At 46.6% G+C, this 13436-nt stretch overlaps 1 protein-coding gene across 1 annotated transcript in view; it reads right to left on the bottom strand.

Moving 5' to 3' along the window:
* The window catches only part of CLCN7 (chloride voltage-gated channel 7), a 38146-nt gene extending 27296 nt beyond the window's left edge, over positions 1-10850 (bottom strand). Inside the window, exons 1-5 of the mRNA XM_080981025.1 lie at positions 10668-10850; positions 3150-3221; positions 2024-2095; positions 1375-1440; positions 434-566 (exon numbers count right to left, since the gene is read on the bottom strand). Coding sequence (XP_080837151.1) covers positions 434-566; positions 1375-1440; positions 2024-2095; positions 3150-3221; positions 10668-10787 — 463 coding nt within the window. The 5' untranslated portion in view covers positions 10788-10850. The remainder of the gene's footprint in view (positions 1-433; positions 567-1374; positions 1441-2023; positions 2096-3149; positions 3222-10667) is intronic.
* Between the last annotated feature and the right edge of the window lie 2586 nt (positions 10851-13436).

The following is a 13436-nucleotide window of genomic DNA, read 5'->3' as shown; positions in this document are numbered from 1 at the left end:
GCCCGCAGGCAGCAAAACGCCTCATGCCGGCCCTGCGCCAGGGGCGTAGGAAGGGGGGCGGTGGGGGCAGACCGCCCTGGGTGCCCTCACTGAGGGGGGTGACATTCGGCACGCTGCCCGCCACTCCCAAGCCTACCCCAAACCGTCGGGGTAAAGGGGGTGAGCTGCGCCGCTTTGCCGGCAGCATTCCCCCCTTCCCCCTTCGTTCTGACAGCTCGGGGGAGGCTTGGGAGTTGTGGGCGGGTGGTGCCGAATGTCCGCCGTGGGGGCCTCGCTCCACCCCCATGAACGGCTCGCTCTGCCCCCGGTTGCAGGGTGCACGGGCCGCTCCGGGCACCCGAGCGGCTATCCCGTGCCTGGGAGGGCACCCTCCGTGCCATGCCCCCCTCGGGAGTGTGCCCACCTCTGCGACTGCCCTGCACTCAAAGGATACTGCCCTTTACCACTTTGTATTTCAGCCCAGCAATGTATTCCACCACAATGTCGATGAAGCAAGCAACGAGGCCGGTGAGGATCCCGATCATGGCGCAGATGACCCACCGCCGAATCTCCACCGTCCGGAACGCCTGCGTTCGAAGAAGTCGCAATCAGAGGGGGCTGCCTTATTATGCTGCTTCTTATTGACACGGTTCAATTTAAGAGCGGCCTAATATAAATCACCTCTCTATTAGGGGCATAATATTCGACTTTCATCTTAGGAAAGGCTATGGGAAACAGATTTGAAATTCTTGGTGTGCTGTGCATTGGAAAGAAAATTATATGAAAATGATAAATACCGTTGGTGTTTAACTCCCAGTAAGCTAGCAAAAATGTATAAGACAGGTACAAATATCTGCTGGAGATGTAAACAAAAAGAAGACACCTTTTATCATGTGGTGGTCTCGTAAGGTAATAAAAAGCATTCTGGGAAATGATCTATAATGAATTGAAAAAATGCTTAAAATAACTTTTATAAAAGTTATTATGTAGCTGGATGATGGCTTCCAATACTGACATTTTCTGTGGATTTTTGCATGGTTTTTATTGAAACGGATTGCTCTTTCTTCCCGATTTTACGTGATGCTTTAAAAAGTTTTGTAAGTCACTTAGAGGCTCTCTATGTAGCAAGCGACTAATAAGCTGACTAAATAATACTGGGCTGTGTCAAACATGAGTCATAAGGAGTAGAAATCAAGGGATATTACATTATTTTCAGTGTGTCTACTCTGAGTAGAATGCAGTTGGATATCGCACAGCAACAAGAACAGATTAGGTTCCACTGTATTTTTAAAATGAGGACTTTTGGATGTGGGGAGGGAGGCGTACATATAACCAGATCTGAGATTTTGCAGGAGGAACCCCACAGCAATCCTTCGGCCCTGGAGATGGACTGACCGTATGTTTGATCCTCTTCTCTTCATCCAAGAACAGCTGGTTCTCACAGTTGTCATAGTCCAAGCTCTTAACCAGCAAAAAAAGAGAGAGAAGGGAAGTGAGAAAATAGAAACAGGAAGCCGGGGAATGCAGCTTGCTCGGGAAAGGCTCACTTTGCCTCAAAACTTACTAAAAGCAGCACTTTCCAAGATTGCACCATCCCACCAATGCCCTCATGCAGCCTTGTATTCAAGTAGTAGTCTCCTGATCCCCATAGGCGAACAGGAATTCCATGGAGGGCGAATCAGTGGAGGAAGGACAGAATATTCTTTACCTCCCTTGCACCCTGCACTCAGAAGAATTGAAGCCTCTTCCTCCTTGCCCAGCACAGAAAAACAACCAAATGCTACAGCTTTTTATTAGTTTAACCAGTTGAATTATTAGTTAACAAGATTCATATAGATCCAGAGGGTCACAGGCTCCACACCTCTGTGCAAAATAAGCAAACAAGGAGGAGCAGACCTCTCCATAACCTTTGTGGGTTTATTGTTTACAAAATCTGCTGGATAGCTCTCCTGGGTGGTGGGTAGATCTCTTGGGTTATAACAAACGTTCCCACCATCACACACATCAGTTCCTTTTCAGCTGGAACCTTAAGCTGGGTGCCCACCTCGTACTTGAGAGAGAGGACTTTCTCGCTGTGAGGGATCTCGTTAGGGTGCGCCCGAGGCGGATCCATTTCCTGCAAGACACAATCGCCACGATTCTTAACGCCGCCTATCAAAAGCTGGGTTCGTTTTATTCTTTTATTTCACGAAATCAACACGCCACCTAGAAAACCTCAAAGCGGCTTGCAAAAATAATAAGAGCAGTGAGATCATTCATAAAAGCAATTAAAACATTCGAAAAATGGAAATCAGCAACAAGACTGCAAAACACCTCAGTGTTCTAAATACCTGGCTAGGGCTGAAGTGCAGCCTTCTCAAACTTGGTGAGCTCCAGATGGGAACCGTAATCCAGAACATCTGAAGGGCACAAGGGTGGGGGTTGTCTTATCAGCCCTCAACTTGGAAGCACAACCTCAGGGCCAGGGGCCAAATCTGGCCCTCCAGGCCTCTCCATGTGAACCTTGGGAGGGGTTGGTGTGAGAGAAGAGAAACTATCCTAGTGCATAAATAGGAAAAATTGCATGGGTTGCCCCGCCTATTTTTGCTTCTGGCCCCGCCCACCAGTGGCATGCAGTCCTCAGGAGGTTGTCCAGGAAGAAATGTGGACCTCGGGCTTGACAAAAAGTTTCTCCCTTCTCTAGAGCAGGGGTCAGCAAACTTTTTCAGCAGGGGGCCGGTCCACTGTCCCTCCTTGTGGGGGGCTGGACTATATTTTGGGAGAAAATAATGAACGAATTCCAATGCCCCACAAATAACCCAGAGATGCATTTTGAATAAAAGGACACATTCTACTCATGTAAAAACATGCTGATTCCCGGACCGTCTGCGGGCCGGATTTAGAAGGCGATTGGGCCGGATCTGGCCCCCAGGCCTTAGTTTGCCTACCCATGCTCTATAGAGCAGTGTTTCTCAACCTGTGGGTCCCCAGATGTTGTTGGACTACAACTCCCATCATCCCTGAGCTCTGGCCTTGCTAGCTAGGGGTGATGGGAGTTGTAGTTCAACAACATCTGGGGACCCACAGGTTGAGAAATGCTGCTCTAGAGGGTGCCCAAAATGTCCCCTCCGAGGCAGTTTCTGAGTGCTACCCAGCGGCCTCTTGGCTCCCCCTCTGCAATTCTCACTTACTGGTTCATGTTCATCGTCGAGGTCCACGTAGCTCATGCGCCCGAGTCGCAAGGAAGAAGAGGACGGGGTGAGCTGAGGGGGCAAACAAACAGGCATGTCAGTGTGCTAGTCAGAGGAATCAGCTACCAGGCCTCAGGTAAAGCCTCGTCCCTAGATGAAAAGGCAAGGTATTTTCATGGTCCTGTCCTTCCACAGTTGGTTACCAAATACTTGCCATTTGAATTGCTGTGTCTGTAAATGGCTGGGTTAGCTGCATATGTGGATAGGAATGCAACATGAATACAGTGGTACCTCGGGTTACAGACGCTTCAGGTTACAGACTCCGCTAACCCAGAAATAGTACCTCGGTTTAAGAACTTTGCTTCAGGATGAGAACAGAAATTGTGCGGCTGCAGCGCAGCGGCAGAGGGAGGCCCCATTAGCTAAAGTTGTACCTCAGCTTAAGAACAGTTTCAGGTTAAGAACGGACCTCCAGGGGGACTTCCGGGTTGGCGCCATCGCCGAATGGCGGACTCCCTCCGAGCTCCGGAGGGAGTCTGCTCGGCAGGGGCTGGGTCCTACCGCGCCGGCGACGCGGGGACCCTTAAAAACCACGGGCACGGAGCCCGTGGACATGGGGACTCGGCTGGCACCGCTAGCGCCCTCCCGACTCGTGAAGGAGCCTTTTTAAAGGCTTCGGATCGGGTGCCGGGGAGTGGCGTGGTGCTTTGAGTCCACTGCTTCCCCTGCCGAGCGCAGCCGCATGCCATTCGACGGAGAGCGCTGACTTCTTCCATTGGAAATTCGGACTATCAACAACAACCCGTGAGTAATTGGGAAACCGGGTACAAAAGGAGAAAAAAAGAAATTTTTTTCGGATTCGGCATGAGTGGGGGGGATCTAAAAAGGAAGTCAGTCCCCCCCCCGATTGTAAACATTCTAAAACAAGGACTGGGTAACCAAGATCGAAAGAGAAGTTTATTGCTGACAAAAATTATTAATTCCACGATGGGAAATTACAAGAATTGTGCTGGAGGAGAAGAGTGGAGGGTGAGAGGGAAAATGCAACCCCCCCTGGGAACCGGGGCGATTCGTAGAGCCTGGCGAAGAGAGACGGAGACTTTGACAGCTGTCAAAGTAGCTGTCAAAGCTGGAGAATATAAAGAGGACTTTGTTACAAGGACTTTGCAGGCTAATTCTGTTACAATTTGACACAATATGGATATAAACTGTCGGAAAATAAGGAACAACAATTTGACTTTTGGATTAGAGGATATAAAGTTACTACAATCCCCCTAGAGGGGTTTCGGGACATTACAAGTGGTCGTACGTGGAAAATCACTCTGGGATTCGCACAGGACTTATCTTCTGGGAAAGCTGCAAAACTGACATAGTATTTTGTCTACAGAGGTGTTTACATTAAAAGGAGACAATAGAATTTTCTATTGAAGAAAGGAAGGGACTGGACGTAAGTTTTTGTTCCTGAACAACAAACCTCTGTAGAGATACCAGATTTCGGAATAAGAACGTTTTAGCAGCTGAACAAGACAAGAAACCTGAGAAAGTAAGGAATAAAAAGAACAAAGGACTAACTACGACACGGAAAGAACAATGGGAGGAGCAGCAAAGACCAAGGAAATTAAAGGCCTCTATTAGACTGGATTTTTGAAGTTAAACATTATTAAAATAAACAAATTAAAAGAAAACCGGCAAGGTGGAATGGGAAAAATCTGGCCATGGACTTGAGACCTCCAGGCTGACAACATATAGACTGATGGACATGCGGAATTCAAACCGGGGAAGGGAGGGGGGAGTTTTGGAATCCAAAGGCTATGTAACCATCTTTTTGAACCTTCTTATATTTTTTATCTTCTATTTCTTTATATAACTTTTGTATATCATGGTATTTTGATTTGGCATGTTTAAAAAAAGGGAATTCGTGGAAGGGAATTGGGGTTGATCTTGGGGGAAAATCTTTTTTCTTTTTCTGTTAATGATGAGGGATGATGATAAAATTGTATAATTTAAATTGGTTAATGGGTTAAACATATTAAGTTTTAAACTGGGAGTGAGAGCTTGTGGAACCAAATTAATGAAAGGGGAATACAGTCGGGGGGGGGAGGAGGGAGTCCTAGAAAGAAGATAACGAAAGTAAGGCTCTAAATATATTCTATCTTTTCTTTTCTGTTATATTTCTATATTATTGGAAACTCTAATAAATATGATTTAAAAAAAAAAAAAAAAGAACGGACCTCCAGAATGAATGAAGTTCTTAACCCGAGGTACCACTGTATGTATATATTTAAAATAAATGTTACTATGATTAATTTTATTTCTCACGCACCGTTCCCCCAAGGGGAAGGTCACAAAAGTTTTAAAAATCAATATTAAAAAGAATCTAAAACGAACTGCAAGGACAAGAAAATTGTTGATAGGTTTATTATCTTTTTCGTAAACCACTGTGAGGTTTTTGTTTACAGTTAAGCAGTGTATAAATTGCATTAAATAAATATGAAGAGGGTTGGTCCTGTGAATATATGTTTGTGTGTGTACATACATACATGTGTGGGTGTGTTCAGTTAAACATCTGGGTAGTTCAGATGACAACCTTGAGCTAGGGTAAGAACACTGAGAACTTAAAGAATAAAAGTCACTTTATCCAGGGGCAGTGCACATAAATATTGGCCTATTCCAGCCTATTTTTCTTAATGGTGACTGCTTCTGCTCAGAAAAAGCATTTTGGTTCCAGAAATGTATTCTGATTGTACAGATAAAATTCTACAGGATGTGCTGCTAGTGTGTGAAAACAGTCCAGATCCAACGATCCCAAGGCATGCACCTCTAGATTACAGAGATGTCAGGTGCCATACTGGCTCCCAGGCATCTTCACTTGGTTGCAACTGGCTGATAAAAAGGTAAAGGGACCCCTGACAGTTAAGTCCAGTCACAAGCGACTCTGGGGTTGCGGCGCTCATCTCGCTTTACTGGCTGAGGGAGCCGGCATTTGTCTGCAGACAGCTTCCAGGTCATGTGGCCAGCATGACTAAGCCACTTCTGGCGAACCAGAGCAGCGCATGGAAACGCCATTTACCTTCCCGCCGGAGTGGTACCCATTTATCTACTAGCACTTTGACATGCTTTCAAACTGCTAGGTTGGCAGGAGCAGGGACCAATCAAAGGGAGCTTATCCTGTCGCAGGGATTCGAACTGCCAACCTTCTGATTGGCAAGCCCTAGGCCCTGTTGTTTAGACCACAGCGCCACCCGTGTCCAAGTGGCCAATAGCTAAGTGCAAAATGTGCCTAGCGCCTGGCTTATTTAGAACACTGATCTTCAACCCCTCCCTCAGTCTGTGGCTTCTATCCAATGTTAGACCCCTTGAAATTAACAGACATGACTCATCTATTCTATCCATTCCAGTGGGTCTACTCAGAGTAGGACTGCACCGCTTTGTGCTGTTGCCCTTTTATATATTAACTGTGCGTCAACCTGGATGTTATGAAACTCAAGGGAGGGGCATTGAAATAATTTTAGAAGGAAAAAAAACAGAAGGAAAAAACAAAACATGTAATGCTGAAGGAATTTAAGACATCATAATTCAGATAATCCTTCTCCTTATGCAACGAAAACAAAGCCCACGGAAGTCTTTTTGTCAACCGCTTTGAGGTTTTATTACAATCAAGCAGTATATAATTTTTAAGAAATAAAATGAAAAAGCAACGATCTATGTCAACTGGAAAGGAGTCAACATCAGCAAGTCACAGCTTGCTAGTCTGAAAGGCAAGAACTTGAATGAGAGGCGCTGAATTTCCAGTTCTTGGTCATGGGTCACTCAGTTCACTGCAAGCTTAAAAAGGGGGTTAAAGAAATTTTAAAATGCTGGCTGATAACTGCTCCGCACAGCATCAGAGCACTTGGGAAACAAAGAATTCAAATGAGCACAAACCATCACAATTCCCAGCATCTGCTTATATAGACACACAGAGAGAAAGCATTTCACCTTTCCAAGTCAAACGCGGCATCCTAAAATGGATGGACTTGGCTCCCAGTTCCCTAGAGAACTTCCTGAGCAGCCAGGAAGAAACTCAAACAATAGCAAAGCTATTGTGCACATCTGGAACAAGACAATCTCCTGGTCTTGGAGCTGTACGATTGGGGTGGGGGGGCAGAGGCCCCAAAGCTCAATTTGGGATACAGAGATGTGCAAACATAATCCCCATATTTAGGCCATGCGACAGTCTGTTCCGGGAGCGATTCCTCCTCAATTCTTAATTTATTAAGTGGGCTGGCAAACTGCCAAGCAAGCAAAATGATGTGCAAACTGTTCACAATCAAGGAGTTCTAAGGCAGTGTTCTTCATCCAGGCCTTTTATGATAGATTCCCTGATGCTGGAGCTTTTAGTTCTGATCATTCAAGATCTCAGAGGTAGAAGTAAGCACTCTGTCAAGCTCACTTAGGGGGAAAAGGGAATTCCTGAGCAGCAGGAATAATACTAACATATGTACGTGCTGCTTTTTTCCTGCCATAGTCTTCCAAAAGCAGCTTACAACAATTTTGTTGTTGCAAATATTTCAGAAAAAAACAGATTTGCAGAGATAAAAACGGTCTCAGAAGGCCAAAAAAACAACACATTTATTGTGGGAAATTTCCTCTTTCGAGGTAAGGCACGTGAAGCCTGACTGCCAACATGTGACATTCCAAAATGTAATGCAACACTTTGACTTGGTTAAGAAGGGAATGTATTTTAGCTAGGGGGGTAAATCACAGCGTTTCATATATTTAACCACACCGCTGCCAGCTTGACCTCATGAGACTCCAAAAGGACCGAGACAACTGCTTTGCACTCATAGCAAGACTGGGAACGATCAAATCAATTGTTGAGTGTAAAGTCTCCATGTTTATAATGTCAACACTCAGGGGAAGCTGGGAGCTGCTCCTTCAAAACTCTGAATGGGTTGAAACAAGAGGGTGGTTATTACAACTTGCAGAGACACAACTCACTAGCTGGGAGCCTGAAATGGGGAAATGCCCGACTTTTGCAAAACTGTCCATCAGCTAATTGCTAGGGCTTTGGGCGCTTTGAGACCAGAACTATTCAGTCCCCAGGACCCAGCTGATGATTGGTGCTGAGAAAAGGTCACTATCTATCAGTGTTAGAAACTGAGATATGAAAGCTAGGAGCTAAATGGCACCTTAAACCTAGGTTACGGGCACAACAACAGAATGTCTAGGCACACTGTTTTAATAACAAGAATACAGTGGTGCCTCGCAGGACGAAATTAATTTGTTCCGCGAGTTTTTTCGGCTTGCGGTTTTTTTCGTCTTGCGAAGCACAGTGTCGGAAAAGTTTTGGAAAAGCTTCAAAAATCACCAAAGTCTTCAAAAACCTCAAAAAAGGCTACCACACCGCGTGCTATGAGTTGCTCCTCGAAGTCAAGTCGCAACTGTATTAACAGTTTTAAGAAAAAGGAAACAAACTTGCAAGACGTTTCCGTCTTGCGAAGCAAGCCCATAGGGAAAATCGTCTTGCGAAGCAACTCAAAAAACCAAAAACCCTTTCGTCTAGCGAGTTTTTCGTCTTGCGAGGCATTCGTCTTGCGAGGTACCACTGTACTGTACAAAGCTGAAAATGAATGAACTGCAGCTAAAATATTATGTTCATTTTTCACATGGTCTAGTCCTTCTTTCCCCTGCTCACTCCCCTAATATTCTTCTCCGGTTTTCAGAGAGTAGCTAGAAGTGGAGAGGCAGAAAAAGGTCCTCCTTTCCTTCCAGTCTGCAGTTTTAATCTGAAATCTTAGGAGCAATATAGTGTCCAGAGCTCCCTGGGTCAACCTAATGTAGCTCACAGGATAGGTGTAGTCAGGGGGGACAGGGGAGGGCTGCCCCCCCCCCAAATCAAGTAAATAAATAAAAATACTCAAAGAGAAACTGCAGAAAGATTTTGACAGATTTTTCTGAACAATCGGAGTCAAAAGAAAATAATTTGAAACCACTGCTGTCGAGACATTTCATTCTGATTTTGCTAGACAGAGCCAGGAATAGGGTGATTTGGGTGTCCTGCCCCAACCCCAAACTTAAATCCTGGCTACACCCCTGGCTCACAGGATTGTATAAATGAGGAGGTGGGGAAAGTAAAGTATGCTGTCTTGAGCTGGTTGTTAAATGCAATAAACAAACGAACACAAGAAGCAGGCAAAATTGTGGACAGACCAATGGCCCATCCAGTTTCAGACAAGTGATGGTCACTGCCATAACTTTAACGTAACAGTCTAGTCTTCATGCTTCGGAATAATGGTCTAAATTAAGTAAGCACATAGGTCATTGTTTTATACTGAATCTGAGCATGGGTCTGCCTATCGGCACCAACTGGAACTCTGGGTTTTTCGACAGGCAAAACCCAGCCCTACCTGGATGCCAGATGTTGAACGTGAGACCTTCTGCATGCAAAGCAGATGCTCTAACCACTGAGCTTAGAGCCCCTTCCCTATAGACCAGCAAACAGTACACTTATAACTCACCTCTGAAACCACCTGGGGGATCTGTAACTGGGGAAAAGGATGCTCGTCTAGGTCAGGCTAGAGCCAAGCTGGGCCAGGACGAAAGAAAGCGCAAATCCAGGAACCAGACTCACCAGCCTCGGATGCACCTGAATGTGGAAGCTGCAGACCCCGCTCAAATTCATTACCAAACCCCACACATGCGGCTGCCTCTTATCAGGGAGCCCTGCACACAAGACCGCCAAAGTGGCCACCCGTTTCCCCTGACGTGTGAGGGGGAAGCACTTTGCACATGCTCAGAGCACGCTTTATACTTGCTTTTACTTATTTGTGTATTCAAAATGTTTATATGCTGTCCCGTCACCCAAGATGACAAGGCACCCGAGACGTCATGCGTGTCACAGCTGTGCCATGGAACTGAGAATGCACCCTGGGTCTATGCAAAGGTGACAACGAAGCCACGAAAGAGCAGCTGACACGGGCAGCCCCTTTGCTCGTGTCGTAGGATTTTACGGTTGGAAGGGATCCCAAGGGTCATCTAGTCCAACCCCCTGCAATGCAGGAATAATGCAGACAGACTCGTTCCCACCCCACCCCCAGCAGTGTTCGGGTCCAGATGGATCAGGCCAGAGGCCCCTTTCAACCAAGCATCCTGCCTCTAGTAGGGGCAGCGGCCAGTCACACACACACACAAGCAGGCAGACACAGGCAGGCAGCACACACACACCCCTGGCCAGTCCAGAGGCAGCCACAGAGGAGGATGACCGCCTTAAGAAGGGGCTCCTGGACTCAACAGCTACTGAAACAACTCCCCGGCCTGGAGGCGAGCCTTTCAATTCTTCATTCCGGAAAGGCACTCTGGACATGCTCAGGAACACCGCCCCTCCCACCCCCACCAATCGAGCCCTTGGGGAGGTCGACTCCAGTCTTCGTTTCACATCTGTCAGGCGGACGAGCAGAGTTTTACAACAATAACGTCCCGGGGCAGCAGTAAAGTAGACTTCGCCTGCTGCTGGAGGCTCCCCGGCTCGGCGCTCACCTGGCGGGGCGGGGCGGCGGCCCCTCCGCCCGTGCCGTTGAGCAGCGGCGTGGCCTCGCCTTGGCCCTCCGCCTCGCCCTCCCGGCCGGACCACGACACCATCTTGGCCACGTTCGCCATCGCCCGTCCGGCCAGCGGAGACAGGAGGCCGGGGATGCCCCGCGCAGCAACCACGAGCCAGCGGTCATGTGACCCGTCCCCGCAGCCGGCGGAGGGGCACGTGACTCGCCTCCAAAGCTCCGCCCCGACTCCCCTTCCCGCGGCATCATGGGAGTTGTAGTCCTCAGATTCCCCCCAACCCCTGCACTTTTTGTGTGCTTCCATTCCTGGGCAGTATTAGTATAGCCTTTGTGTTTACTTTCACTTTTAGTGCTTATCATTTTTATAACGTTTTAAATTTTTAATCTGACCAGTCTTTGATCATGTTTATTTTTTTGATTTTATCCTGAGCATGTGCAGAGCGCATTCCCCGGGAATCGTTGCAGCAGTTCCTGAGCTCCTGCGTCTTTTCTCTCTGTTTTCGGTACGAAAATAAATAAAAGCACCCTGTGAGAGACACTGACTCCCAACAAAAAAATTATGGCAGTTTGTTTCATTTTTTTTAAGGCTGTGAACTGCCCTCGGATCTTCGGAGGAAAGGAGGCATACAAAGCTAATAAATAAATAGCGGACCCACCAAGTGTCCCTATTTTCCAGGGACATCCCTGATTTATATCAGTCTTCCCGGAATGTCCCACTTTTCCTTAGGATGTCCCTATTTTCATTGGAGAAATGTTGGAGGGTATCAAGTTATCCAACCCCCCCAAGCTGTCTGAAGGCAATCTTGTATAGGGAAGGTTTTTTATGTTTTATTATGTTTTTGTATATGTTGGAAGCTGCCCAGAGTGGCTGGGGCAACCTAGGAAGAGATGTGGTATATAAATAGTAAAATTATCATTATGGAATGGGACATCCCTATTTTCACTGGAGAAATGTTGGAGGGTATGAAATAGACAATTTCAATGCAGAAAACCAGCCAGGCAACAACTTTGCATGATTTATTCCTGAATTATGTCCAATCCCATTATAGATGTGATTAGTTGTGGCTGATACCTTGACAACCTTCACCAACCGGATGCCCCCAGACATCTGGAGGGCACTAGGTTGCCAAAATCTGTCTCATAGGAGCACCCAAAATAATCTCTGCTTGGAGCATCTGAAACTTCGATATACTTTGGAGGGTTTTGTGAGATTCTGGGTGTCTCCCGCTCCAGCCAGCCAGGGGTAAGCCCCAGAGCATTTTATTTTACAAATCATAAATGAATTAGGAAGCGCTGAAAAGACACTCCTAGGTTTTAAAGCACATTTGAAGCACATTCCCAACTCCCTCAATGAATTCTGGGCACTGTAGTTTACCCCTCAGTTAAAACTCCTGGCAGCCCTCCACAAACTACAGTGCCCAGAATTCTTTGAGGTAAATAATGTGCTTTGAATGTGCTTTAAATGTATGCACCCACAATCTGAGAGTCTTCACTGTTGCTCGCAAGATCTGCCAGCCATTCTCCTGTCCTGCTGCTGCAGAAGGATGGGTCAATCTATGGATTTCTCTCCATTTCTTACCCCCCCCCCCATCTCAAATTTAGTTCTCCACATTTGCAATTACTATTTTTCAAAGTCCTCGTGCATAGATTTCTCCCAACTAACACATTTTTGTATGCACTTTTCACTAATCGCATATCTTTGCAAAGCCGTTTGCCATAATACAGCACACTTTTGCATGTTATTTTCGCTAATTTAGGCATGCTTTATCCTTGTCTTATGTGTTTTCTGTACTTTACTTTGTGTTTGAGTTCCCGTACTGCTTTGGAAAGTATGAATTATGTAGATTTGAATGTGAACTGAATCAATTCCCCCCACCAACCACCTTGTTCCTGTTCAGAAGCGAGAGGCCTCCCTGCTCCCCAGCAACTCCTTTGAACCGGCCCATCTGTCTGGGAAAAACCTGGTGAGGGTGGAAAGTCCAGTGACTGGACATGAACCAGCAGGATGAATGATCTTGAGTCACCAAAACACCAACCTGACCTTCTTGCCTCTCGCTTCCATTTTTCTCCTTCCAATCACTTGCTTTCTACAGACCTGGCACCGTTCTCAAAGGCGAGGGAAAGAGCACGAGAAGCGGCTTTGAAAACAAGGCTAAGGAAGGAACCTCTGCCTCTCTTGATCTAGTCGTACTCCAGCTCCCATCAGCCTTAGCCAACACGGCCATTGATTGGGGTTGATGGGAGTTGTAGTCCAGCAACATCTGGAGAGTAGCAGGTTCCCCACTCCTGACCCAAGTGGATGGATCTGTCTTGGCAGCTGTTAATTCATATTTACTTAGAAAATGGATGGGAAACCTATTGTCTCACTGTGGAGGCAAAGCACAGCCTTCATGGCTAGTAGCCATCAATAGCCTTATTTTCCATGAATTTACCTAATTCCTTTTGAAAGCCATCTAGGTTGGTGGCCCTCATTGCCTCCTGCAGGAGTGAGAGCCATAAAAACAGAATTGTAGAGTTGGAAGGGACCCCATGGGATCATCTAGACCAACCCCCTGCAATGTAGGAATCTTTCTCCCCAGTGTGGGGCTCAAACCCACGACCCTGAGATTAAGAGTCCTTCCTTTTATCTGTCCCAAATCTTGCAACGTTTGGCGTCATTGGACACCCCTTGAGTATTAGGAGAGATGGCCTTTGGTTTGGACTCAGTCTGACCCTTATGTTTCCCTCCCCTTAAGGTCTTGATTTATCG

The sequence above is a fragment of the Podarcis pityusensis genome (genome assembly GCF_964106645.2).
Source record: "Podarcis pityusensis genome assembly, chromosome: 14".
NCBI lineage: Eukaryota > Metazoa > Chordata > Lepidosauria > Squamata > Lacertidae > Podarcis > Podarcis pityusensis.
The sequence above is the reverse complement of the archived record's forward strand: the minus strand, read 5'-3'. Positions and strand labels throughout refer to the sequence as shown.